The sequence below is a fragment of the Carassius auratus genome, chromosome 5 (genome assembly GCF_003368295.1).
Source record: "Carassius auratus strain Wakin chromosome 5, ASM336829v1, whole genome shotgun sequence".
NCBI lineage: Eukaryota > Metazoa > Chordata > Actinopteri > Cypriniformes > Cyprinidae > Carassius > Carassius auratus.
The window spans coordinates 15,733,939-15,760,037 of record NC_039247.1 but is presented as its reverse complement, the minus strand read 5'-3'; the positions used below and the strand labels follow the sequence as shown (position 1 = coordinate 15,760,037).

Genomic DNA, 26,099 nt, shown 5'->3' with positions numbered 1-26,099 from the left:
ATGCTTAGCACTTGTTGGCCCTTTTGCCTTCTGTCTGCGGTCCAGCTCACCCCTAAACCATCTCGATTGGGTTCAGGTCCAGTGACTGTGGAGGCCAGGTCATCTGGAGCAGCACCCCATCACTCTCCTTCTTGGTCAAATAGCCCTTTTTTCCCTTTAGTGTGACTCTACAATTTTCATAGTCATGAATATAAAGAAAACTCTTTGAATGAGAAGGTGTGTCCAAACTTTTGGTCTGTACTGTACATTAAAAAACAAGATTTATATAATTTATTAGATTTTTTATGAAATACAAATTTTGAATAGGCTAATGAAAATTGGTTTATGTCTGCTAGCTTGTGTCTTTATTCATCAGTGTTTGAACTGTTAAAGAAAAACAGCATTTTACATATTTAATTTCTAACCTTAAATATTTTTAACCTAGAATCAAGCCAACCAGAGCAGGAGATGCTATAGTTGCCTTGTAATTTAGAATTTGGTTAGTTGGTGGCCTATTCCTTGAAAATCTGTACATTTGACATTAGAAATGAAAACTTATTTTATGGCACTATCTGAACCCTTAAAGGGGGGGTGAAATGCTCGTTTTCACTCAATATCCTGTTAATCTTGAGTACCTATAGAGTAGTACTGCATCCTTCATAACTCCAAAAAGTCTTTAGTTTTATTATATTCATAAGAGAAAGATAGTCTGTACCGATTTTTCCCGGAAAAACACGACCGACTGGAGGCGTGACGTGTGGGCGGAGCTAAAGAATCACGAGCATCAGTAGGCTTTTGCGTTGAGAGCGTTTGGAAGCTGTGACCTTACCTTGAGGAAAAAACCATCATCCAAAACAAACCATGGCTAACAGTCAGATTCAGCCGTTTATTTATGATCCAGAATCAGATTCTGAGGCTGAAACTGAACGAGAGCAGCAGGAGCAACAACTCTTTCCGAGCGGGGCTCGAACCCGGGTCTCCGGCATGGGAGGCGAACGCACTAACAAGGAGGCAGAGATATTTGAAGCAGTTTAACTCACCGCCCGCGGTTCCAGCACACTATTGTGACCCTTTTTTGTTGGGATTGCATCATCCTTAAAAAATAAACGATACGCAAATTCGTCGTCAAACTGTGCCTTGTTTGTAAAACAAGCATCTTCGAAATGCAGGGAACAAACACAAACACTTGCACAACTCCATTGATGCTCTGTAAAAATAAACTCCATCCACTGGTCCCTTAATGCTGTTTTTCTTTTGGTAATCTGTGCAGGGTTGTCTTGCCCTGGCAACCAAAAACACACTCCTTTTGTGACATTTCGCGACGCTCTCGCTCTGATCAGTGATTGTCTCTGCTCTGCTATACGGGAGCGCGCGCTCTTCCGGCAGACGTGCCTTAGGACCCATACTCGAAAAAAACTTTCCGAAACTTGTGACAAACCGGAAGGAGTATTTTGGGAAAAGAAATACTCCTTCAAACGTACAACTTAATTTTTGAAACTTTGTCCATGTTTAGCATGGGAATCCAACTCTTTAACAGTGTAAAAAACTCAGTATGCATGAAATAGAATTCCACCCCCCCCTTTAAAAAAATACTTTCATTAGTGTAACTCAATGTACCACTCAGGTTGTTGTTTCCAGCCTAGGGTCATTGGAAAAAAAAGCGTCTATAGGGCTGAAACGATGAGTTGACATTATCGACAACATCGACAATAAAAAAAAATTGTCGACAAAAATTGTTGTTGTCGAGTAGTCGTTAAAGTCATATGATCTAATATAAGAGCCTGCAATAACGCGTTTTGACCAGTGTGGCGAAACATTTTTTTTTTCTATTATTATTTCAGTAGCAGAAATTGATGTTGGGCAGAAATTGAAAATTAGATCCTGTAAAATTAGCTATTGGGGCAGAGATGCATTATTAAGAAGAATTCTGTGATGAACGTAAGCATAAACTTCATACACCTGAACTTAATGCCTTTTGCACAGTCATTGGCATTTAGCAGATGTTTGTAGCGCTTCAGAAAAATGTGTTCATGTGACCAAAAAAAACCCAGTTTCATGTATACCACAACCCAAGTCAATTTTTGATAAAACCAGGTGTCATTCTGAGTAATGCTTTCTGTCAGTGGCACCATCCTGTGAGAGACCTCAGAAGGGGTTTCACTTCCACTGAATCAATTTCTCTTCTGTGTTCTCATCACATAAACACTTCTGGGCTAGTATCGCGTTCTATGCCAGTAGTAGTCAGAGGCTACAAAGAGTATGCTTATGTTTTTTATCATGAAGTTATTTGCCATGATTTTTAATGGTATGTATAAGGTCATTGGCTACATTAATTCCCGAATACAATTTCTCATTTTGTGCAATGGTGCAAAAAAACACAAGCACATAAAGGTCACCTGCGTGATATTTTCACTTTTGCCAGATCAGCCTATATTGAGGTAATAGTATGATTTTGATCAAATAATTCTCCACATTAATTCAAGGTACTTCACTGGAGACAGTGTCCTGTTGTCAACATTGTTCGTTGCAACCTTATTTACTTGATTGCGCGAAATTGATACCACACTTTCCTTAATTACCTCTTACGTAAGTGTTTAGACTAGCTGTTTTCAGGACTTGTGGGCAGCACCACTCTGGGACCCGATGGTGTCTTCTGTAATGCATCACTTATAATTTATAACATCTGCTCATTTCTGTTATTTCTGTCAAATCTAATCAAGCCTTTATTTATTTATTTATTCATTTATTTATTTTCAATCATTTTGCTGATATCTTAAGTTGTTTTTGTCAACGCTAGATGGCTTTTCTGTCTTCATAGCATTAAATTTCTGCACCGCACCCAAACATAAAATGAATAGTTTTTTGTATCGGATCATTTGCTTTAATTTATTCATATGTGAACATTTTATAATGTCAGCTATTCAGTGAGTAATGGACTGGTGGGATCCCAATATCTATGACAATTCTATCTTGCTAAACCAACACAAAATCAAACTCTTTTAGATACAGGAGTTGCATGTAGCTTGAGTGCTGCGGTCTTTAAGCAAGGGGGACAATAGCAAAATGTCAGAAAAATGTTGTGGGTCCATTGTCTTTTTGTCAATGGTGTAGTGATGCTCAACTTTTCACTGTATTTTATGCTAATAATATTATTTGTAAAAAAAAAAAAAAAAAAAAAAAATATATATATATTAGCACACATTCTGCTGCATGACCATATTCTACATCCCTAATCCTACCCAACAGGACTACCTTAATTTAACAACTGCCTTATTCATAAGCAGCAAATTAGGAGATTATTGAGGCAAAAGTTGTATTTAATTATTTGTTAAAAGCAAGAATTGGACCTTAAAATAAAGTGTGACTAAACTTTGTACTTTTCAGTTATTTGCAGTGTCTGTGAAAGTACTGCACTGAGTCAGGTACAAAAAATTCTGACTTAGTAAGATCGAAACAGGTGTAAAAAGAAGAAGAAAAAAAAAAAAAAAAAAAACATCTGGACCTTTGTGTCTAAGAGCTCCAGTGGTACTCTGTAACAATATGATATGATGATATTCAAACTGTCTCTGAATTGATTTAGTGTGATGAAATGAGACATTTGTGTGTTAGGTACCATACATGACCCTGGACCACAAAACCAGTCCTAAGTGTCAATTTTTAGAAATTGAGATTTATGCATCATCTAAAAGCTGAGTAAATAAGCTTTCCATTGATGTATGGTTTATTAGGATAGGACCGAATATGTCCTTAGCATATTACTAATCAAAAATCACATTTTGATATACTTACAGTAGTAAATTTACAAAATATCTTCATGGAACATGATCTTTACTTAATATCCTAATGATTTTTGGCATAAAGGAAAAATCGATAATTTTGACCCATACAATGTTTTTTTTTTGGCTATTGCTAAAAACATACCCCAGCGACTTAAGACTGGTTTTGCTGTCCAGGGCCACATATGTGCATGAGTCTGTCTTGTAATGGACTCCAGTGTTACATTTATCCTTTCTAATGTAATTTTTTTTATTTTTTAGGGTGTCCTACTCTGTTCACGTCTCCGATGATTATCCAGGTATTGCACACACAAGTTGATGGATTATTTGATAAAAGGATGGATCAAACTTTCACCACACTTCTGCATATTACAATAAGACGCAATAGTCCTTTAACACTAGCCCTGTGCTAGCTCTTATTTGGTTACTACTGCCAGGTTTGATTACTTTGTTAGATCATCTTCATGTCTACATTTCTATGTATTTCAATTGCACCTGCTTGTCCTTGTCATTTCAGATAACACATATGTGTCTAACTCTGAAAACGATGATGAAGTGTTAGTCACCAGGGATCCAATACCAGTGATTTTCCACAGAATTGCAACAGGTAAGAAGCATTACCATCTAATAATGGATCATAAAAGAGCTGCAGCTGAAGAAAACCAATGAACCAGTTGAATGATCAGATATTTTAAAGACACATTAAAGGAAAAGGAAAACCACCAGCCTTCCAGATCCAGAGTGTACGTCAGTAATATTTCAGTAATTTTAAACTTTGGTCAAGGCCCTGTCAGCTGAATATTTTAGCTCCAACCCTGAACTACCATGATAAATCAGATTCCATTGAGTTGGCTCAGAGTTTTAACAATATAATCCTTCAGACCTGCCATTAATGATGGGCTGTAGACAGATCATGACAAAAAAGCAGTGGAAGCACATGGTACTGAATGTGTACCATATTCATGTAAATACAGCATGTAGATTGTACTCAAAGGTACCATAAATATAACCACAATATACACAAACAATACGGTTTAAATGTTGGTGTTGGTAAGATGTTTTTCCAAATGTTTTTGGGAGAAGTTTCTTATGCTCACCCAGGCTACATTTATTTTTTAGCAGAAATACAGTAAAAACATTATTGTAAAATATTATTGCAAATTACGGTTTTCCATTTACGTTTTTCTGTTTTATTTTAATATTCAATACTGCTGATTGGCAGTGAGTGTGTGCGACACTGAGGTCAAAAACTTTTTTCAAATATTGCTTAGTGCACCTTTAATAGATGCTTGTCATGCACACCTAACCGTTTTCCAATCCACACATTTAATAATAAAAAAGTGTTAAGTCAAGTCATTTTATTTGTATAGCACATTTAACCGAACAAGTGCTTTACAAGTTAAAACAGGGAAGGCAGAAACAATATGCCTAGACAATACGTAAAAATGAGTACAAGACTCCTTGAATACACTCAAATAAATGTAATAAAACATAAACATAAATTATAAGGCTATAGAATATAACATATAAAAAAAAAAAAAAAATTAAAAGCAAGAGAATAAAAGTGTGTTTTTCAGATTTGTCTTAAAACTGACAATTGTATTACAGGACTTAATATGAAGTGGGAGGGAGTTCCAGAGTTTAGGAGCTATTACAGAAAAGTTACAGTAAATTACAACTAATGAGCCTGTGCACATTCTGCTGATGGATCTTGGATGTGCAAACTTTGTCAGTTGTAAATGTTTTCTGACTCAAATCCCTGTATAAACAATCTACTTTTACTCAGAGGAGTTGATAAATGCAAGTACCACTTCTTTGGTCAAGAGCTCACTGTTCTGTTAGCACTTTAATGTGGCAGTGTGTTATCCCAGATTTGTGATTCTGAGCTGTGATTGTAGGTTTTGTGGTTTGGAATTGTAATGGAATTAACAATAAAAACTAGTCTTTTAGTAAGACCTGGATTGTTTCAGTTGAAACGTTTGTATTGCCATCACCGTACACACATATGGTCTACACACACAAGACAATGTAAGAAAGTCTGTATATTCAGGACATGACCAGGCCTATCACAGAAATTATGGCAGATATGATCTTAATCTGAGATTCTCAGTTTGTGTATCATGTCATGTGCTTTCACTCTACTCTGTCTTTAGAAATACGCAAAAATAATGATGCCACCAGCTGTCTGTCTATTAAATCAAAACTTCAAACCGACAAAAACGTGGTAAGAAATTAGACCATAATTATTTCTTTTATTATAAAATGTATTTTATTTACAAATGTGAGGTAAATCAATGAGTCCGCTGTATTGTGACTAAAGCCCTCTCTTGCTTTTGAAATCTTTCCAGTGCCATTATGCTATAGAGGAGGATTCAGAGGGTGACAATGATTCAGAGGAGTTCTACTATGTTGGACAGGTAAGTTCAGCCTGAGTCACTACACTACATTTATTGACATAACATTTCAGTCTGTGGAATCTCTGCAGTCTTATTGACTATCCAATAACTAACCAATTGTCATCATTTTCAGTGCAAACATGCCTTTTTGTACGTTACTGTTTAATGATTTGTAGGAAAGATAAGAATACTTCTATTCTATACTTCTTACTGAATTCTCTCACAACAGACTGATATTAAATGCCTTTTTATGATGCTAATTGGTGCAGAATGAAATTTAGAAGCACGGCAAATGTGACCTTTAGTTATAGGGATAATATTAAAAGTTTCAAAGGTGGAGTTTTCTAAACAATGTCCTGTTCACCATGTGAAACTCTGCCTCACGTAGTCAGTGCAACTAAACTTCCTAAGGTCTTACAGGTATAAAATCAGCTATAAACCCACAGCACCTGGGGCTTCAGACTTTTCATTTCATGGTAAATGTGCCTAAAGTAGTTTGCAGCTCATATAAAAGAACTTTAAAACTCTTTTAACACCCTCACTCTTCTGAGAAGGTTTCCATCCTGAAAATTAATTGTATTATGTATTTCCTTTTTATGTAAAGACCTGTATATATTTATATTTTTTTCCTAGCAAATTAGTGCCACTAGCAAATGATTGAGATTGAGAGTAAATAATCACAATTTTTCCTGCACATTACCTCAGTCTTGCAAACAGAGTCCCGTCCCAAACTAATTCTCAAACTGGTTGAGTGTTGCTGTGATGAGCAAGTCTAGAGGCTCAAGAAGCAAACAGATTAATGTTTTGCATTTAAATATGAATAACTTAGGAGTTATTTTTATGAGTTTTTAAACTGGATTAGAAGAAAGAACTTAAATATATATAAAAAAAAACTTACTTGCATGAATAAAGTGATCGGGTTGATATGCGCGTTTATGTCACAAGCTTCTGATCGGATTAACTCTTTTGACATGTGCACACTGCATGAATATACAGAGTTTCCCGCTGTTGTTGCATGATTTTTTTTTAAAAAGCACACGATATATGGGTGATCTACCATCAGGTGTGTGATTTCACATAGAGCAGTTGTTACTACACGGAGCCGTTGTTAACTGACAAGCTGCAGAAAATCCAAGCTGATAATGATTGTGGATTTGTCAGTTGTCAGTTAACAACGGCTCTGTGAAGTAACCGCTGCTCTATGTGAAATCACGCAACTGATGGAATGTACCGGTGATTAGAGAAACGGCTTTACTGACGAGGAAGAACATCTCGATCCGTGCGTCCTACATCATGACGCTATATCTACGTCACGTGCATGCGCTATACTTTCCAGTTTTGGTTTTCAATCCGATCAAGTGTTTACATGTCCTCTCGCTCGGATTACAAAAGGAATAAACCACCCCTTACAATCCCTTCAAAATTTTAGTTGGATCTGGCAAATTCAGTCCGATTGACGTGTTTACATGTCACGTAAGACAACCAATCATGTTTTAGGATAGTCGCCAAGACAGTAATAAGTAAACTTGACATAATGTTGCTTGTATTTGTCTGTTCAAGTGAAAGAAAAGACAGACAACAGTGCACGAGAACAGCATTCCAGTTCTCCTTCGCGTCTTCTTGCACTTATTGCTTGAATGTTTAAATTGGCAAGGATTAAAAACAAGTGCAAATGATGAACTTTTGAGACGACATAGCATTGACCTGATCAGGCCATTCACAAATCTGTCAACCGTCCTGAGCGTATTTTATGCTGGCCTTTGGCTACTGGGCAGTCCTTATTGTCGAGCCCTGAAAGTGTATGATGTTTATGTTACGTCCCCCTCTGTGTCTAGGGGTGACAAGGGGAGTAACATATGCTATTTATGAAAAGTTAACAATTATGTCGGTGAACTTGCAAACAAAATAGTGAGAGAGAGTTGACTATCCGTAATCCCAGCACTCAAACTCATGGAAACTCTTCAAGATTTTATTTACAATGTAAAGTCTTTGTACAGCATTAAAGGGTAAGGGAAAATTAGAGGTTTAACAATATGGGTAATTCAAAAAGAAAGAATAAGACGCTTGTAGCTTCAGGAGGGGGTTAAGGCCAAAATAACAAACAAAAAGGGGATGCTAACTGAAAACAAAAGTAATATAACTTACCTAGCAAACAAAACATCAAAATCAACAACATGTCTCTTCCCTGACTTCCTCACTGTTCCACAAAACCAGGAGAAAAGCATAAGTTGATAAAATAAAAATGGCACCCACCTCCTTACTGCGTCTGCAGGCAAAAGAATAAAAAGAAAACAATTTCTAATCACTACAGCCAGTACAACAAGCTGTCTTGAAGATACACTACAGGCCCTGATCACACAATAGTAATCAAATACAACAGGCTTTCTTAAAGCAGCACCACTGCTTAAACCACCAACTGGGAAAAACAGACAAGCCAAACTCTCTCTGGTGTTGTGTCCGTTCCCTCTGTTTAAATACAAGCTCCTCTCCACAGCTCTGACGAGGAACAGGTGACATCAATTAGGTCTCCTGTGAGAGGACAGGGAGGAACAGAGGAAAACCAACAAAAACTACAACTCCCAACAGGATGTCAAGCATCAATGAAGCACAGTTACATATGGAGTTAACACACAGTATTAACAGCAACAATACTCTACATCTTAGGATGTAACATTTATTAATTGTTAAAAGAGTGCAGAGCCATCAACAGGTTAAAAAGAACATGGTTAATGTCTGGAAGCTTGTTTGAAGTGCTCTGGATCTTATACTGATTAAAAGATCATTGTTTAGCCAATAAAATGAAACTCTGAAGCCTCAATCATGAGCGGAGAAGTGCTTGATCAACTATCCCTGTGTTTCTTGATTTTTTTAATGACTTTAATAAACTGCTTCCGTTTATTAACCCTTTGACCTGTTTGTTTGTGCTGACAGGTAAGTTATGATGGAGAGCTTCACAAACACCCCCATCTGGAGGCTGATTTGGCAGCCGTGAGGGACCTATATGGCCATCATGCAGTATCTCTCAGGTATCTAATCATACACATTTCTAGTTGTTGATGTGAATACATTTAGAAAGTTTTGCCAATTAAACTTTTTTTTTTTTTTTTTACACACAAAATGAAAAACATTCAAATAAAGTAGCATTATGTCAGGAAAAGTGCAAACATTTCATCAGCTCAGAAAACAAGTTTTAAAATTGTGACTTCCTTCCTGAAATCCCCTACCACCAGAGAAGTGTTTTACGGGAAACGTCACCTGGAGCAATCATTCATTAGTGTTCTGGCACTGTTAAACCGCTCAAGAACGTTCAGGTCCCATAACTCTCAGGTGGCCAGGGGACTGTAATTTGGGGAAAGGCTCCGTGATCAACTGAAGGATGGTCTGTGAGAGTCTGAGCAGTTTCAGTCTGATTACAAGCCTGTAATGGTGTAATGATTGCTGTGGTTTTTTTTTTATCCTGACAGAGAAGCTTTCATTTAGCTAATCTGCTCTGCAATCAGTGTTGGAGCAAATTTAAAGCAAGAAATAACACATTTGAAACTGGTGCTTTTAATAATGCTGTGGACAACAGCAAAAAATGTGTTTGTGCTGAATATCTAAGATGAAAAGAACTCATGACAGATTGTCGACAACAGCGTGATTCACCCTGCAAAATTTGGCAATCTGAATGGTGTTTCATGTGACGACAGCTATTAAAAGCTTCGTCCTTGAAAGTTTATCTTGTCAAGCTGCTTTTGATAAGAGCAGACAGACAAATGAAAGAACAGCATAAAAGACTCTATTCATAGCAGCAGAAGTGTGTGTTTTATATTCTCTCTAGTGTGTGATGCATTTGCCCTGAGTCATGGATGGAAGACTATTTTGAATATTTATTCAGTCTTCTGCTTGAAAAATGGCCTTGGTCGCTTTTGCCGCAGTCTCTATGAGTTGGTTCACTGGCGCCCCCTTTAATAATTCCAGGACATGTCCAAATAAAATATTTGGTTTGTTGGCTTTTGCCTATTCATTTAACTTGATTTGAAGGAAAAAGCAAAACTGCTCTTAGAAATGATTCCTTGAAGTTGTTCTGAATTTTCTTTACCTTATTAAATATGTAATTTTGTGTGTTAACATGTATATGAACATGCATGTGTGTTTATTGGCTGTATGTAAGCTGTTTCCCCTTGTCAGATCGAAGGGGATTATTATTTTCTCAAACCTTTTGCTTTTGAGACACAGCGGCTGCATTTGGGAGTGAGGTGTCACCATGGTAACAGTTAGCCCAGAGCAAGGCAACAAACTCATCACAATGGTTTTATGAGAAATAAATGCTTTGTGTAAAGCACAGCAAGAGAGCTGGAGCATCAAGCTACATCCCTTCAACATCACGTGTACCTGTCTACTTGCATATGAAATAAAATATAACACCAGACTGATTTATTCTGGAATCTTTCTGATTAAAGTTAACATGCTTTCATTTTTCTACTTACGTCATTAAGGATGACGCAAATTTGCTTTCAGTCTCCTTCCACTCAGTTATTTGCTGATGGATAAAAACCAGTCCTGTCTTATTTTTCTTTTCTTTTCTTTTTTTTCTTCCAACCCATTTAAAATAAGGTGCAAATGATAATTCATATCAAAATTTTATAAGCAAAGTGAACTTCTTCATGTCTAAATTTGTTGTGAATTCCCTTCGAATCCCTAAAAGCTTTGTTCTTGACTGTCAACAACAATATTCTGATTAATGTATTCTAGTAATTGTTTAGTCTGAACAAGTATGTACTTTAAAAGCTGTTGTGGATAAAGAGTAATCACAATAGGAGGATTTATTTTGTCAAAGATGGTATCTCATAATCGTCTGCATTTATATCTATTTTTTCCTCTAAATACAGGGAATATGGTGCAATTGACGATGTGGACATCGACCTACACATTGATGTCTCTTTCCTAGATGTAAGTGTTATTGTTCATTGTCTTATTAAAGATAAATGATGATGACCAGTGATTTTTATTATATATTTTTGTGTGTGTATGTGTGTGAATTAAATCGTGTGAAATTGAAATAAAGCATTTTTTTTTCATAGGAGGAGATTGCACTTGCCTGGGATGTGATCCGGAGTGAACCTGTTATTGTGCGACTTCACTGCTCCCTCACACAATATCTGAATGGACCAGGTTACTCCTCTCTCTCTCTCAAACACACATACACAATAACAAACTTTCTGTAATAGACTATTCATTTTATAAACGTCTGTAGCTCTTACTCAGGTTGGATGCCATATTGAATTATCACGAATGAAAACGAGGCTGTGAAGTATAGACTTAGAGTCTTAACAATGACACACACTGTATAACAATCCTAGATCATGTCATTTTCAGAACTCACATCTTTAAAAACTTTTTTATGGAGTTTTTGTCTGCTTCGAAAGAAAAAAAGGTGTTATTTAACAATACCAATCCATTGTATTTCTATCCTGGACAGCTTAATTTTTTATTCCTGTCAAAACTTAAATATGGCACTATCCTGACTAAGGACTATACTTTGTTAAACGTATAAAACAGTTAACAACTCTATAAGAAAATCATGCAATTCATGCATTTTCCCGTCAACAGCATTAGACTAGTTTGAACAGCTTTCCTTGTTAGATGTTTTTTCCCTGTGTTCCTTTTGCATGAAAGCAATATGCCTTGTTCTTGTCAGTGAGAGTCTTTTGAGTGTCCTTGCACTGAGCTCTCTCTGTTGATTGTAGATTTGTTCAGAATGACTTGCCTCAAGAACATGGCCACTTCAGTTCAGATCGCAGGAGAGAAGTTACTTAGACACGGCTGCAATGCCTGCTCTTGTTCTCTTGCCAAGATATTGCTTCTCATAAGTGGCTCATATCAGAGTGACCTTCTGTTGCAGTGTTTTAAAAATCTCTGATTCACTTTGATGGCTTCATCAAATGGCTGTAGCAAATGGTTACATTATATGCTACTTTGTTTTGCAATAACTTTCTCATGTCCTGTTTCCAGTTCCCACTGTCGATGTGTTTCAAGTGTCTTCAAAAGACAGATTTGGACTTGGACATCAGCTGAAAAAGTAAGAAACTACTGGAAAATGGCGTCTAGTGTTATATAGGGGTTTCTAGTGTCATTAAACTTCATGAGTGTGTTGTCTCTTTGCAGGGTAATGCAAACCTTTGTCACACAGCAGTGGAAGTGTCAGAGCAAAGATAAACTCATCAGCCCACACAGCAAAAAGCAAACCGATAAGAAGGTGAAGTCTCCGCTGCACATTTTTTCAACTCTACGCAGGTGAGAAAAAAAGTCTCTCAGCTACACCAGTGCTAGACAGTTAATCAGATACAGGCCTTTTGAATAAACGTCCAGAGAGAAATAGGTTTATTTGTATGCCTTTCAGCATAAATAAGTACATTTTCTCCATGCATTTCACATTTGGTATGAATAGGCTAAACTTATGTCTTCAGGACCAGCGTTTGCTTTTAAGCTAACAAGCGTGCCAGCTTCTTGGCCTCTGTGTTTATTAGACCAGCTGGAGAGTCTGAGACATAAGAGCTGATATTTTCCAAAGGATGAGTCAGTGGTTGTTTATCAAATTGTTGGAACAGTTGACACAAATCTGATGCTTCATTGAATTGGAAAGACTCCAAGACAGAGAAGACTGGACTGTAATTTTGATGAAATTGACTTTGAGAATGTAGACATGGGTTTGGCAGTTTAAAATCATAAAGAGGAAATCTTATCTGAATGGCTTACCTGTGTGTGTTTGAATGATAAAATAATACAATTATCCAGAAATGAAAGATGCAGAAAAATGGTTAAGCAGTTTGTTAACAGTGCTCAATGCTTTGTATCTCATTAACTCCAGGACGACTTATTGTAATTCATTAGTGCAAGAAAAAAAACACATCCCCACTGCAAGCTATGCAGACCTGAACATGAAAAATGAAATGGTGTAAATCAGCCAATGAAGCATTCTGAAATGTGCAGGATTTGCACAAGCGTAATTGCACAACATCTTTCTGTGTTCCTTAGTTCACATTGTTTGATTAATGTGCTGTGCTTGTGCAAACTCAGATCCCCCAGCTACCCTCCTCCTGGCTGTGTGAAGAGCAAAAAGAAGCTCAAACCGGAGCAGGACGGTGTGTCAAAGTCCCACCGTCTGTTAAGGCGAACATGCTCAAGCACGGTGAAGCCAGAATTGGACGGCTGTGTCGGCAAGTCGCACAAGCTTCTGGGCCACTCTCTCTCCAGCGACCCGCGGGTGGAGCAACATCAGCCCCTCAAGCAGCCCCACCGGCTGCTGCCGAGGCCCTGCTCGACTGCTGATAAACCGGAGGACTGCCCTCCGCTGCGGCCTCACAAACTGTCGCCGCGGTCGAGCATGGCAGAGCCTCGCTGTGAACACGCTGCTGGCAGTAGCGATGGCGGTGCTTTGAAGCCCCACCGGCTCCTGGGCCGCTCCTGCTCAGGCAGTGTGCAGACTGAAGAGCTGGATGGCCTGAAGCACCACCACCGTCTGCTCAGCAGGTCCTACTCCAGCAGCACCAAGATGGGCAAAAGTGAGATCTTTAAAGAGCCTGTCACTGAGAGCAGACGTCTCTCCCTTACCTCAGGGCTAATTGGCATCCTGGCCCCATCACTCTCTTCCACACCTCAGGTAAGGATGTTTCCCAGAGGCTGCTTGGGATTGCCTCATATGCAAATACTTCCTGATAAATACATGATAAATTAGGATTTGTCTGTTTGGTTTGGCTTTGATCAGTGACACCTGGTCGAGTGTGGTGCAGTGAGATCCAGGCATTTGTAGTCTTTCAATAAAGTTGTATTTATTTGAATATAATATTATAAATGATAACCATAACAGAAGATATTAATAATGAAAAAAAATGAAATAATAATATTTAAAGAAATTTGATTTCAGTGTATTCTGCTAAACTTAAAAGAGTAATCTGAGTATCTTAAACATCTGAGAATAATAATCCTTGTAGAAGAAATCATAAATGTCAAATGAATTTATCCATTGTGTCATTATCTACGTATTATCAAATATTTCCGCCACCTAAGTTCAGTTAAGTTTAGGACTAGATCATGTTGACATGTTCTGTAAAATGCAGAAGGTAGAAGTCCGATAAAAATAGAGATATGAGTTAAGCAATCTTCAGATATCATCTTTCAAATAGCAGCTCTTGGAAAAGAACATTAAGTACCACAGAAATGATATAACTTATACACGATCGTGGAAAATAAGAAAAGTGTAACATCCTTGGAAATTTGCATACACAGTGAAAGCATTATTTAACACAATTTATTTACTGCAAAAATAAGAGTAAGCAATTTCACAGTGAATTGCTGGTACCAGGCAGAGATGATACAGCAGGCTGAGAACAGGGTGATTTATTAAAACATGTTCTCACGGAGAGATCAATTCTGTAGTTAAAACATTTTTGTCCCGCAAGTGTAATTTTGGGCTTCAGGCTTTGAAAATAACTTTGTGTGTTTGGTTTGCAAATTTGAGTTTTTATTTTTTTCTTCTGTTTTCTCGAATAGCCAAACTTTGGCGCCAAATCCATTCCAGTCAGAGACAGAGGCTTCCTTGTTCAGGTAAAACAATTAATAAAAAAAAATCTGCATTTCCCCCTTGCCTAAATTCACTAATCAGACAGTATTTGCGGTTGGATTAATGCAACTCTTTTACTGACAAATACATGCAAAATCCTTTCCTGAAGCAAACTGAGCTTGAGGGCACGTGATTGGTTACAGCAGTTGACATTCTCCAGTCATTAGTATTCTTGTGACCAAAGTTACATCAAAAACGTTGTTTACTCACCATCAAGTCATTCCATGATGAAGATATAAACATTTTTAAGTGAACTATCCTTTTAATTTGTATTAGTGTTTTGGTGGAGCTGCTGATGCTATATTACTGTTACAGAGGGGAGAAATGCTGCTGAACAGATGCATGTGTGTTGACCTGATGTGTAATTGCAGACTATGGAGTATGCAGAACAGCGTATCCCTGTACTGAATGAGTTCTGTGTGGTCTGCGATGAACCTCACGTGTTCCAAAATGGACCAATGCTCAGAGTGAGTCCGTTTGCTCTACCAGCAATCTGGAATAGGAAATGGTGTGAATACTTTGGAATGAAATGTTTAAGACACCCGGGATTGCATGTCTTTAAAAGTATACAGTAGACTACCGTTGAAAATGTTGGGTTTAGTAAGATATTCTAATGTTTTTTAAAAGAATATTGTTTGGTCAAAAAGACAGTAACAAATAATTGATTTCAAATAGAAATATCTTGTGATGTAATAAATGGCTTTATTGATCTTGTTTCTAATGTGTCCTGCAGCCCACAGTGTGTGAGAGAGAGTTGTGTGTATTCGCCTTCCAAACGTTGGGGGTCATGAATGAAGCTGCTGATGAGATTGCCACTGGTGCTCAGGTACACAAACAAACAAAATAGACATTACACAACTGTAAGCACTCATAAAGTCATTCTGCACAGAAGATACCATGTTTCTAACCAAATGCCTTCACGATTTCTGTTTGTGACTACAGGTAGTAGACCTACTGGTGTCCATGTGCCGGTCTGCGCTGGAGTCTCCGAGGAAGGTTGTCATTTTTGAGCCATATCCCTCTGTGGTGGATCCCAATGACTCACAAGCACTTGCCTTCAACCCCAGGGTACTTAAAACACTAATAGCAATTAGCTTTAGCTAAACCCGTCTCGTTAGTTTAATCCTGCTATTCTGAAAGGAATATCAGATTGATTGTTTGAGTTCTTCTTCAGAAAAAGGACTATGACCGAGTGGTGAGAGCACTGGACAGTATCGCATCTATCAGAGAAATGACCCAGGTATTAAGTTGAATTTAACAACAAAAGCATGGGCTTTTTTTGTGATTGTTAATGTTTTTAAAGGCCATCAGTCATTTAATATTGAGTAGTTTAAATAAAATATAAACAAATATATAAAATATAATGTAAAACATGTATTTTATAATAAATTATTATAGTTTAATATTAATTAATATGATGTAAAATATAATAATAAACTTGATTTAAACATTAAATTGACAGCCCTAGTTGTTTAAATCCCTATTATTTTATCTTGCATAGCATACGACTTCAGAGAAATCATCTAATGCTTTGATACTTAATGGAAAAGACTTGCCAGAATGTAATACCATGTTGACCATTGACATATCTTCTGCACAGGCTCCATACCTGGAGATAAAGAAACAAATGGACAAGCATGATCCCCTGGCTCACCCATTGCTGCAGTGGTATGACAGAACGACACTTTATCCTGTATACACTACATATGTGATCCAATATACATATCCATCTTTGTACTAACTAGGACAGTCAGTATGATCATGTGATGAACAATTGCTCATTTATTTAAATTCGTCTGCAGTCCTGCGGTGGAGGGTTTTAAACCTAATGGGGTATATGACATGGCTGATAAATCCATTTTCTTAACAGGGTGATTTCCAGTAACAGATCACACATAGTGAAGCTTCCTGTTTCTAGAGTAAGTCTTGTATCTGTCTTATTAAGCATTTGTAATGATTTCCCTTAATATTTCTGCTATCAAATGCCACCATTTCTGAGTTCTAGATTAAGATGATCAGGGTTCGACTAATGGCACTTTTCCACTGCATGCCATGGCTCATATTTTATTTTTATTTTACTGTTTACTGTACCTAGTACCTGGTACTTTTTTAGTGCCACCTCGGTTGACGTTCCAGGCGATCCGTACAATGCTAAAATGTGACGTGTAAACACTGCAGATCACTGATTGGTCAGATAGAACGTTCACTTCCAAAGTCATTGGATTTGCAACAAGAGACACCAAACCTGCTAGATTTAAATAGTCCGCAACAGCCACCACAGTATCATTTGTTTGCAAGACTTTTTTAAACTACTTGCTTTAAACGACCGTCACATGCAACTTAAAATAAGAAATGGCTATATCGTGGTCAGTAGATGAGGTGACGGCACAACTATAACCATCAGACTGTAATCACACCCGCTGTGAAGCGATACATCACTGCAGTGGAAAAGCAGTTTAGCTGGCATTACCTCCCTTAGAGAGAACCTTGACTCCTTTAGAAACTATCTTTGAGTTCTCCTGTATTCCTAAAGACCGTTTTAATTTCACAGGAACTCGTCAGTGTCTCATGATTAAGGTAAAAGGATTAAGGCTTAACATCTGAAGTGTATTATCTTTCATCTTGTTTTTCTCACAACAGCAACTGAAGTTCATGCACACACCCCATCAGTTCCTCCTGCTCAGCAGTCCACCAGCCAAAGAATCCAACTTCAGAACTGCCAAAGGCCTATTTGGGAGTACCTTTGCTTTCCAGTGAGTTCCATTTACCTAAGAAACTGCCAATCTGACCCACATCATTACAAATTCATAAATTCATGATAAGGGTACGACGAGGCTTAAGGAAAATGCGTTTTATCTGGTCCCTAAGTACATTACAATATCTGTCCGGCTGGAGCTTGTCGTTTTTGGCAAGCTCTTGGCAGTTTTTGTGTGCATTCTGTGAATAGTCTGTGGGTGTGCTGAACAAATGTTTTACTGTAGATGCCACAAGCCTGTTTTGGACTGCAAGACATAACAGAAAAGCTATAATTTCTTACTTTAAATGCTTCACGGCATTGAGATTGTGTCCACTAATAATAAATATTTTCAATTTGGAAGTGCATTTCATTGTCACAATAAAAGGAAATCAGTTTCAGGTGTGTTAACTAGTTCAGTTGTTATTCAGCTGTGCAGCAATCTACTGTAGATCCTGAAGGAGTCAAATCTGTCTTTAGCACAGATCTAATGAAAGCCACAGCTGCACAGGCATGAGGTTTCTTGCTGGTTGTTGATTTTCCAGTTTTAAAAAGACAAACTGACTGACTCTTTCTCCCTCTTGCTTTCAGTGGATCACACATAGAAAACTGGCACTCCATTTTGAGGAATGGTTTAGTCGTGGCATCAAACACAAGGCTTCAGGTACTTACATTACCCACAATATCTGATTCTTTAAAGAGACCAACGATAAGAAGGGTTGAAGGGAAAGATGTTTTTAATGTAATAAAGCTGGGATGAAGTGTGGATGTAGCTGATTTTTGTAGTGGAAATAGATGTAGTAAGATATAATAGTGTGTGTGTATGCATAATGCATTGTTAAGCTCATAAACATCTGAGCAGACTAATGATACAATTACCTTTTTACACCACATCTCTAAATTAACATAAGAAGAAACTTAATAGTTAAGAGGCTTATTTACTCGATGTTTCTTAAAACAGAATATAGAACTTAAATGTCTTTAAATGTAGTTGTACATGGTTTTTGATATTTTAGCAGACATATTTAAAGTTTTGAGAAGTTAACAGTTTGCAATGATTTAAGTCGATGAGACTGAATTGTTGTCTTGGTTGCAGCTTCATGGCGCTATCTATGGGATTGGAATCTATCTCAGTCCATTATCAAGCATATCCTTTGGCTACTCAGGTCTTAAAACCTTCTTTTTTCATTGTCATGTTTCCTGTACTTTCTATTTGAATATATGCACAATACAACCAAAAATGTAAAAACGTGTTGCGTGAGTAATTGCTTGACATAACTGTGGCTTCCCCCCCCGCCCCAAAGGGATGAATAAAAAACAGCAGAAAGTTGCTTCAAAAGATGAAAATGCTGCCAACAAGTCCAATATTAATTTGCAGGTATTTCGTTTAGCATTTATTTTTGCATTTTTTTAGTACAACTATTTTTCCCCCATTCACATGACCCAGTCATTATTGGAACGTCTTATAAAAAATAAAAAAAGTAAAAATGCTTGGCCTGAAACCTCACAAGATCCACATTTTTCTGTTTTTTTTTTTTTTTTTTGCTTTCAGTCCCAGAAGAAAGGCCAGAACCCCCAGTTTCTGCAGAGCCGCAACCTGAAATGCATAGCCTTATGTGAAGGTACACATTTAACACACATTTATATTATCATCTGTAACCTTTGTCATGTTAACAATCACTTCTTTTTATATTTATGTAACAGTTATTACATCTCCCGACCTGCACAAGCATGGGGACATCTGGGTAGTTCCAAATACAGATCATGTCTGCACACGTTTTTTCTTTGTGTAAGTACAATTATGTCTATCTCAGCATATATATATCTGTTCCTGTTGCTAAATGTGTATTTGTAAAATAAAGAGTGCGTATCTTGTATACTGAACGCATTTATTCCATCAAAACATAAAAAGCCGCACATCTGATCTAAATAACAGCAGGTAAATTGAATTAAAAGTCTCTGTTTTTGTTTTTTTTCTTCCTTCAACCACTTGTGAACTAGTTATGAGGACGGACAGGTAGGTGACACGAGTATAAACACACAGGACCCTGGTATTAATCGGGAGATCCTGCGAGTCATCGGCAATCAAACGGCTACTGGATGAAAGAGTTTGAACACAATCCCGCTGCCTTGACCTCTTTCCCAAAGCTGGACATTGGAGCGCAAGAGGCCAATACCAACGGCTATTTTTGGTAAACACACACACAGAACAAAAAGGATATTGGCTCAAATCTTCCGAATACACTATTTCTACTGTTCCCCTGGGATACATGCATATTTACATGACTATTCAAACTATTACCATTTTGCTAAGTTTCTAAATTCAAGGTACATTTTGAAAGAGCATGGTATGTCTTTCAGTTCAACTGATGGACTGCTTATTTTTTTTTGTAAAGAATACAAAAAATGAAACACTTTGAAGAATACAATATTTTGAGACTTTCCTGGAGAAAAAACAATATTCCTGTGAGGATATGTGCCATCAGACCTTGTTTACTAAGAGTTGTACTTGTTGAAGTACATTAATTTGTGTATACAAAAGGTGTCTACTGTATATGCACTTTATTTTTCTTAATGTATGATAGTGGTTTCAAACTTCCATGTAATCTTAAATGCCTTTTGAAGACGGACATATTTATTGTTTGACGAGTGGCGAACACAAGCGAGCAACTCCTGACGTTGACTGCATTTGCAGCTGATGGAGCTTTGACAAGTGTAGTTTAAAAACTAAATCCCTGTGCTACAGCTTAGATTTCATGCTACTTAACAGTAGCTGTCAGTTTACAATTTCTAAATCCTCAGTTTTAGGATTTGCCCAGATTTAATGAACCTGCCACTTCATTAATATCATCATTTTAAACCTACAGTATTGCTGTAATATTTTCATTGATGAGTGACTATAAGTAAAGTAAAAAAAAAATAAAAATACAAAAAGATTAAAAATACAAAAAATGAAAAGACTATGTATTTGGCAGCAACAGCGAAACATAAAATGCATGCTGCTTTCCTTACACTTTCAGATTTTTTTCCCCCTCTTGTTATGATTATAGAATTTTTGATAAAAGGGAAAAATCGGCACCCAGTTGTCTTTGAACATTTCGATATAAATCTTTTTTGTAAGGTGATTTCAAGGCAGAATAAGTGTTTGCTGCTTGTTGTTTATACATCGTAATGTATTAACAGAAGGTTCAAATGTGTATTCTATTCAATTTTTGCAATTCTTTATAGCGATGTTTAGACACCTGTGTGGTTGGTAACTTTACTTTCTAAACATGAAATTGTTCGATCATTAAAATCACTAAATCTTTTTTGAGAGTGATCACCTAATATTGATATTAGGAAACTGTGCATAAATATAACACATTTAGTTACAGTTCATTAAATTGAATTAAAAATACTATACAAGGAAATGCAATTTTTACATGAAGTCAAGATGTAGCACCACAACAGTTTTTCTTCTTTTTTTTTTCACTTATGAGCAGAATTATGTGTTTTATTAAAATATGGGCACATTAAATATGTGGTATTGATTATTTTGTGTGCAGAAAAGTATTTTTTGTATTTTTTCTGAAATACTGTTAAATTCACATGATGTTCCCTTGCAATATATTCCATTTGACTCCATTTTAGATTCAATTAAACAGATTAATATTACGTTAAATCTAAAGTGAAAGTTTATGTAATCCTTGCGCATTGTCAAGTTTGTCATTACTAAAAAATGGGATGTAAATCAGATCATTATATAGAATATTCCTTCAAATCCACAATCATCAGTTAATAAATACTGTTTAAATATCTTTAAAGGATCAAGTTGGGTTTTAGTTCTTACATGCATGCACATTCACAACTGTATAACGGTTACAAAACATCTTTTTTTTTTTCATTGAGATGGAGGATGTTCATATGTGATAGGTTTGTTTGTATAGTTTTGTACATTTTCTGCACAATTTGGTAAAAAAGGATCATGCTACTTAGCATTTGGTGCCTTATTGATAAGGATTTAATGGCAAATATGACTGTGCTGTCATATATGAAAATATGTATATAGTGTAAATAATGCCACAGCAGCAAGGAGGCCAAATATTTTCTGTAGTATGTTTTTACTTTTTCCTTCTTTTGCGAACGGATCAAGCTTTTTGGCTTTTTACAAGTTATGGAAATAGTAGCTTATGTATCTGTTTATGTTAATTAAATTCAGATTTGCCAATAACTCTTGTCATTTTTGTCTTTTTTCTTTCTAACTGAAAGAAAATAAATACTGCAAAATACCATTTCATACATGGAGGTCTGCAGCCTTACTAGCCTCACTCAGCTTTGATCCAGAGTCATTATCAGCAGAGCCTTTCCTTTCTGTTACAATCATGAAATGCCTGGCCAGTGCACAACATCCAACATTAAGATGTAGTCAGAATATGTTTATGAGGGGAAATGCAGTGCCTGGCAATTTTGGTATAGAGTTCTAGAATCGATCAGCCATTTCAACTATCTGTCTTTAAAAGCACAAAAACAAATTATTAATATATATAACCTTTATTAAATGGACAAAAGTAAAAAGAAAAGATTCCCAGTGTTTTCACTGACCAAATTAATAGTATTTTGCTGCAACACACAACACAAAGTTGGGACAGAGGCATGTTTAACACTTGTCACATCAACTTTCCTTTTAATTATAATATTTTTGGAATATAGGATTTGGATTTGTATAGTTTTGGAATTAAGGATTTTAATTGTTAATTTAATGAACCTGCCACTTCATTAGCATCAATCATTTTAAACCTACAGTATTTCTGTAATATTTCCATTGATGTGTGACTATACTAATAATAATAAAAAAAAACTTTACGTATTTGGCAGCAACAGCGAAACAGAAAATGCATGCTGCTTTCCTTACATTTTCAGAATTTTCTGAAACATTTGAATAATTTTCTGAGATTATTAACTGGTTGTTATATATTGTATATTAGTTTTAATTTAATTGGAAATACATATACGTATATGTAAAAGAAGCATTTGAATTTCATTAATTAATTATATGCACATTTTTCCATTTTCAAAAGTTGACTCTTAGTACTTCAAGATGGTCAGACCACACAAATCGCCACCAACTTAACAAATACTTTGCTGCAGGAGTGGTTGTTTTGATCAGCATGACTTTGGGTTGATTCCCATTGGCCAAAAAAACAAGGATAATTTTACTAATTGTATAATTTCAAATTTGATAAAATTTTATTTTAAGTTCTTCATTTATTGTTTTGCATAATAATACAACGACTAGTGCAGAACATATATCAGGTAAAAACACTGGAAAATGCATGCATTATATATACACACACACACACACACACACACACACACACACACACACACACACACATTTATCAATTAAAAAAATACTAAAACCCATCAAAATCTGAACAAAGGTAAACAATAAATGATCCAGGTCAAATTCAAGTAATATTAAAAAGCCTGATACCAACAGGAATGTTTTATTGTTACTAAAATGACTAGTTCATGGTTTGATTAAAGTTTCTCACAATCACCGGTTGTTTCACCTGATGGTGATGGTGAAAGGACTGTCTATGTCTCTCAGAATACTTCATATAATTTAAACATCAAAGACACTTACATTTGTTCCTTTTTTGTTGCTGAGTCTCTACTGCTGTAACTTAGTATACACTGCATGACACATATTACCCCAGGTTCATCTGTTAGGAAATCTCAAAATGCAATATAATATAGAAAATCTAATTACAAAATTGGTAACACTTTAGAATAAGGTTCCATTAGATAATGTTAATTAACTACTTTCTTTAACATGAACTAAGCAAGAACAGTCCTTCTACAGCATTTATAAGTCTTGGTTCATGTTAATTTCAACATTTACTAATGCATTATTTAAATCAAAAGTTGTGCTTGTTAACATTAGTTAATGCACTGTGAATTACCATGAACTAACAATGAATAACTGTATTTTCATTAACTAACATTAACGAAGATGAATAAATACAGTAATAAATGTATTATTCATTGTTTGTTCATGTTAATTAATACATTAACTAACTAATGGAACCTTATTCTAAAGTATTACCACAAAAGGATATAGCAAGGGTGATTAATAAATGTGATCCTCTATTATATTGACATGAAACCGATGTTTAAATGGCCCAGCCCACTAACTCTATGTCTCTTATGCTGCTTCATGAAATTCATACATTCAAAACATTAAGAAAAACATTAAAAATTAGGACTGCCTGTAAAAAATATAAGTGCCATACTTTGACCAGTGATCACAAGATTGCAATAATACTTCATTCTTGTCCTTGTTTTCAGTATGACTGCTGGTTGTAATAGTATGGGAAATGTAGTGTCTGAATTGATCACAAGGTTCAGTCTGTATAATCAGGAGATTCCTTTTGCTTTCAGTTCGTCTTGTACTCGTTTGAGGTACTCTGGATCTGGGTAACCGTAACTATAAACAAAAAAAACATAATTTCAACACTTAAGACAGTTATTATAGATCATACAGTGCTAAAAATAAAAGGGCTTGAGATAAGGTAACCACCCAAAAATGTTTACAACACTCAAACTGTTTACTCACCGAGTTGGCCCTCCATCACGAGACGTCTTATGGTGAATGTCATTCCAGGTCACCACATTGTTCTGACCGGTAGTAGATGAGCGTCCGATGGTGAAAGTGAGTTGCTGGTCGAATGCCCTCTGCAGAAGCTTCAGTACCTTCCTTCCCTCCGTTGAGTCAGGGATGTAAGCTATGCGGGACACACCCTGGTATGGCATGCCCGGGTTTGGGTGTTCATCCTGCAGAGTTTGAGGTAATCAAAAGACAACATTTGTATTAGAAGTGTAACTGATTGGTGTCATCCCGAACAGTTTAAAGCAGAAGAATGTGTAACACCTCCTCACATTTGTAAACTCACCCCCTGGCGTCCACTTGGTATATGGTAGCTAATTAGGATTGTTCCATATTTTTCATATCCAGGTAGAGAGGAGCTGTCCCATGAGACAGTCATGGATCCTCCTTTCGGTTGCGTCCCTGTAAGACTGCCGTATATCTCTCCGCATATCGGACAAGTTGGTTTCAACTGGAATGCTCTTTTCAAACAGTCTTTACAAAATCTGTGCTTACATTTAGGCAAGACTGTGCATTCAGATGTATTGAGTGGTTCCAAACAAATTGGACACGTCTCATCTTTGGCTCGGTCTATTGATTTCTGTTGTTCCACATTTTGCCTGTAAGGTGTTTCATAGACTTTGATTTTATTTGGGGTTTGGTAATGTGAATATCTCTGTGTACTCCCCTTCAAACATTTCCCAAATCTTTCAAGACTAATGAAGTTGCCAGTCAGTTGAAATTGCCTTTCATCTTTATGAGATATTAGCAGTTCTGGAAATTCTGCTTTGCAAAGCATGGTAATTCCTGGACTGTAAAAATACGTCCGAGTTTGCAGCCCTGTTGCAATCTTTTGATATAATGTTATAAACTGTTCTCGTGCAAACTGAGCATGAAGGCTGTTCCCAGACTGAGGCAAAAAGGTTACCAATCTATTGTCTCTCTTCATGATAACTGCATTCCTTTTTTTAATTATGTCAAGTTCCTTAGATTTCATTTTTTCAATGTAATGCATAAAAATGTCATCAACCTTAACTGGTTCAATTTCTAAGGGGTCACTTTGAGCTGGTCTCCCCTCCTGTCTTAGATCCCTACTTCCATTACATGTTGTTTGTAAAATTACACTCTTCCTGTAAATATCTTCAGCCTCTTGAAATGACTCGCTGGAAACACCATTCACATCTTTATATTTATGTTTCACAGTCTTGCTGTGAAGTTTGCTTAAATCGGAATTTGGCAGGAGTAGTCTCACTCCAGTGAATACCTGCAAGGAATTTGAAAATAATAATCATAGATGATTTAATAACACGGTAGGCTAACGTTGCACGAATTTGTTTTAAAATCACACTTTTTGAAATGAAATTTTGAAATGATAAAGAAAAATATCATTGACAGGGTTTTAGCACGACTGTTAGCAATCTCACCTGAGGCAGGCTCATCTCTGTCTCTGCCGATGGCGTCGTTCAGTTGTCAGGGAAATCCAAACAATATCAAGTGGCCTCAAAATGAGCCAAGAACTACATATAGTAACCGTCAATAAGTTTATTTCAGAAAAAAAAAATGTATGCGGTTTTTTTTTTAAAGATAAGTACAAGCTGAAGCTCTTTTTGTTTGGTCCTATATCACAGTGTCACCCAAAACACGTTTAACACTTTTGAATGTAAACACTCTGCGTTTTAGTTTCACTTTTTCAATCAGGAAGTCACGCTCAGTATCGGGTTGCCAGGTCCCAGGGAAAGAAATCCAGCCTAAAGCCGACTCAAAATCCGCCCAAAAAAGGAAGGAAAAATAAAGTGGGCGTAAAACCTAGCTACGATGCCAGGTGTTTAGAAACAAAATATGCGATGACTGATCAAAGTGCATGTTTACATTTACATCTACTTGAGAAGGTGATCAAAACGATGCAAATGAGAGCCATTTAGAAATCATTAAGTAAATAGTCCATCCTGATTGTAATAGTACCAAAAGTAGCGTACAGTAGCTA

The 26,099-nt window shown here is 36.5% G+C and overlaps 2 protein-coding genes across 2 annotated transcripts in view; one reads left to right on the top strand and one right to left on the bottom strand.

Annotated features, from left to right (window-relative positions):
• LOC113077963 (poly [ADP-ribose] polymerase 8-like) overlaps positions 1 to 21,697 on the top strand; it is a 31,819-nt gene extending 10,122 nt beyond the window's left edge. Inside the window, exons 3-26 of the mRNA XM_026250222.1 lie at positions 4,017 to 4,054; positions 4,273 to 4,362; positions 5,909 to 5,979; positions 6,104 to 6,172; positions 9,083 to 9,177; positions 11,023 to 11,083; positions 11,215 to 11,305; positions 12,146 to 12,212; positions 12,299 to 12,427; positions 13,211 to 13,793; positions 14,684 to 14,737; positions 15,125 to 15,220; positions 15,487 to 15,579; positions 15,696 to 15,821; positions 15,928 to 15,993; positions 16,354 to 16,421; positions 16,624 to 16,672; positions 17,394 to 17,506; positions 18,079 to 18,151; positions 18,584 to 18,653; positions 18,792 to 18,865; positions 19,040 to 19,109; positions 19,192 to 19,276; positions 19,489 to 21,697. Coding sequence (XP_026106007.1) covers positions 4,017 to 4,054; positions 4,273 to 4,362; positions 5,909 to 5,979; positions 6,104 to 6,172; positions 9,083 to 9,177; positions 11,023 to 11,083; positions 11,215 to 11,305; positions 12,146 to 12,212; positions 12,299 to 12,427; positions 13,211 to 13,793; positions 14,684 to 14,737; positions 15,125 to 15,220; positions 15,487 to 15,579; positions 15,696 to 15,821; positions 15,928 to 15,993; positions 16,354 to 16,421; positions 16,624 to 16,672; positions 17,394 to 17,506; positions 18,079 to 18,151; positions 18,584 to 18,653; positions 18,792 to 18,865; positions 19,040 to 19,109; positions 19,192 to 19,276; positions 19,489 to 19,591 — 2,434 coding nt within the window. The 3' untranslated portion in view covers positions 19,592 to 21,697. The remainder of the gene's footprint in view (positions 1 to 4,016; positions 4,055 to 4,272; positions 4,363 to 5,908; positions 5,980 to 6,103; positions 6,173 to 9,082; positions 9,178 to 11,022; positions 11,084 to 11,214; positions 11,306 to 12,145; positions 12,213 to 12,298; positions 12,428 to 13,210; positions 13,794 to 14,683; positions 14,738 to 15,124; positions 15,221 to 15,486; positions 15,580 to 15,695; positions 15,822 to 15,927; positions 15,994 to 16,353; positions 16,422 to 16,623; positions 16,673 to 17,393; positions 17,507 to 18,078; positions 18,152 to 18,583; positions 18,654 to 18,791; positions 18,866 to 19,039; positions 19,110 to 19,191; positions 19,277 to 19,488) is intronic.
• Positions 21,698 to 23,481: 1,784 nt separating this feature from the next.
• On the bottom strand, positions 23,482 to 25,885 carry LOC113077956 (E3 ubiquitin-protein ligase DTX3L-like). Its single transcript, XM_026250217.1, has 4 exons — positions 25,540 to 25,885; positions 24,423 to 25,379; positions 24,086 to 24,303; positions 23,482 to 23,956 (listed from the first exon to the last, which is right to left on the bottom strand). The coding sequence occupies exons 1-4, from the start codon at positions 25,552 to 25,554 to the stop codon at positions 23,887 to 23,889; spliced, it is 1,260 nt and encodes a 419-aa protein (XP_026106002.1). The 5' UTR covers positions 25,555 to 25,885; the 3' UTR covers positions 23,482 to 23,886.
• Between the last annotated feature and the right edge of the window lie 214 nt (positions 25,886 to 26,099).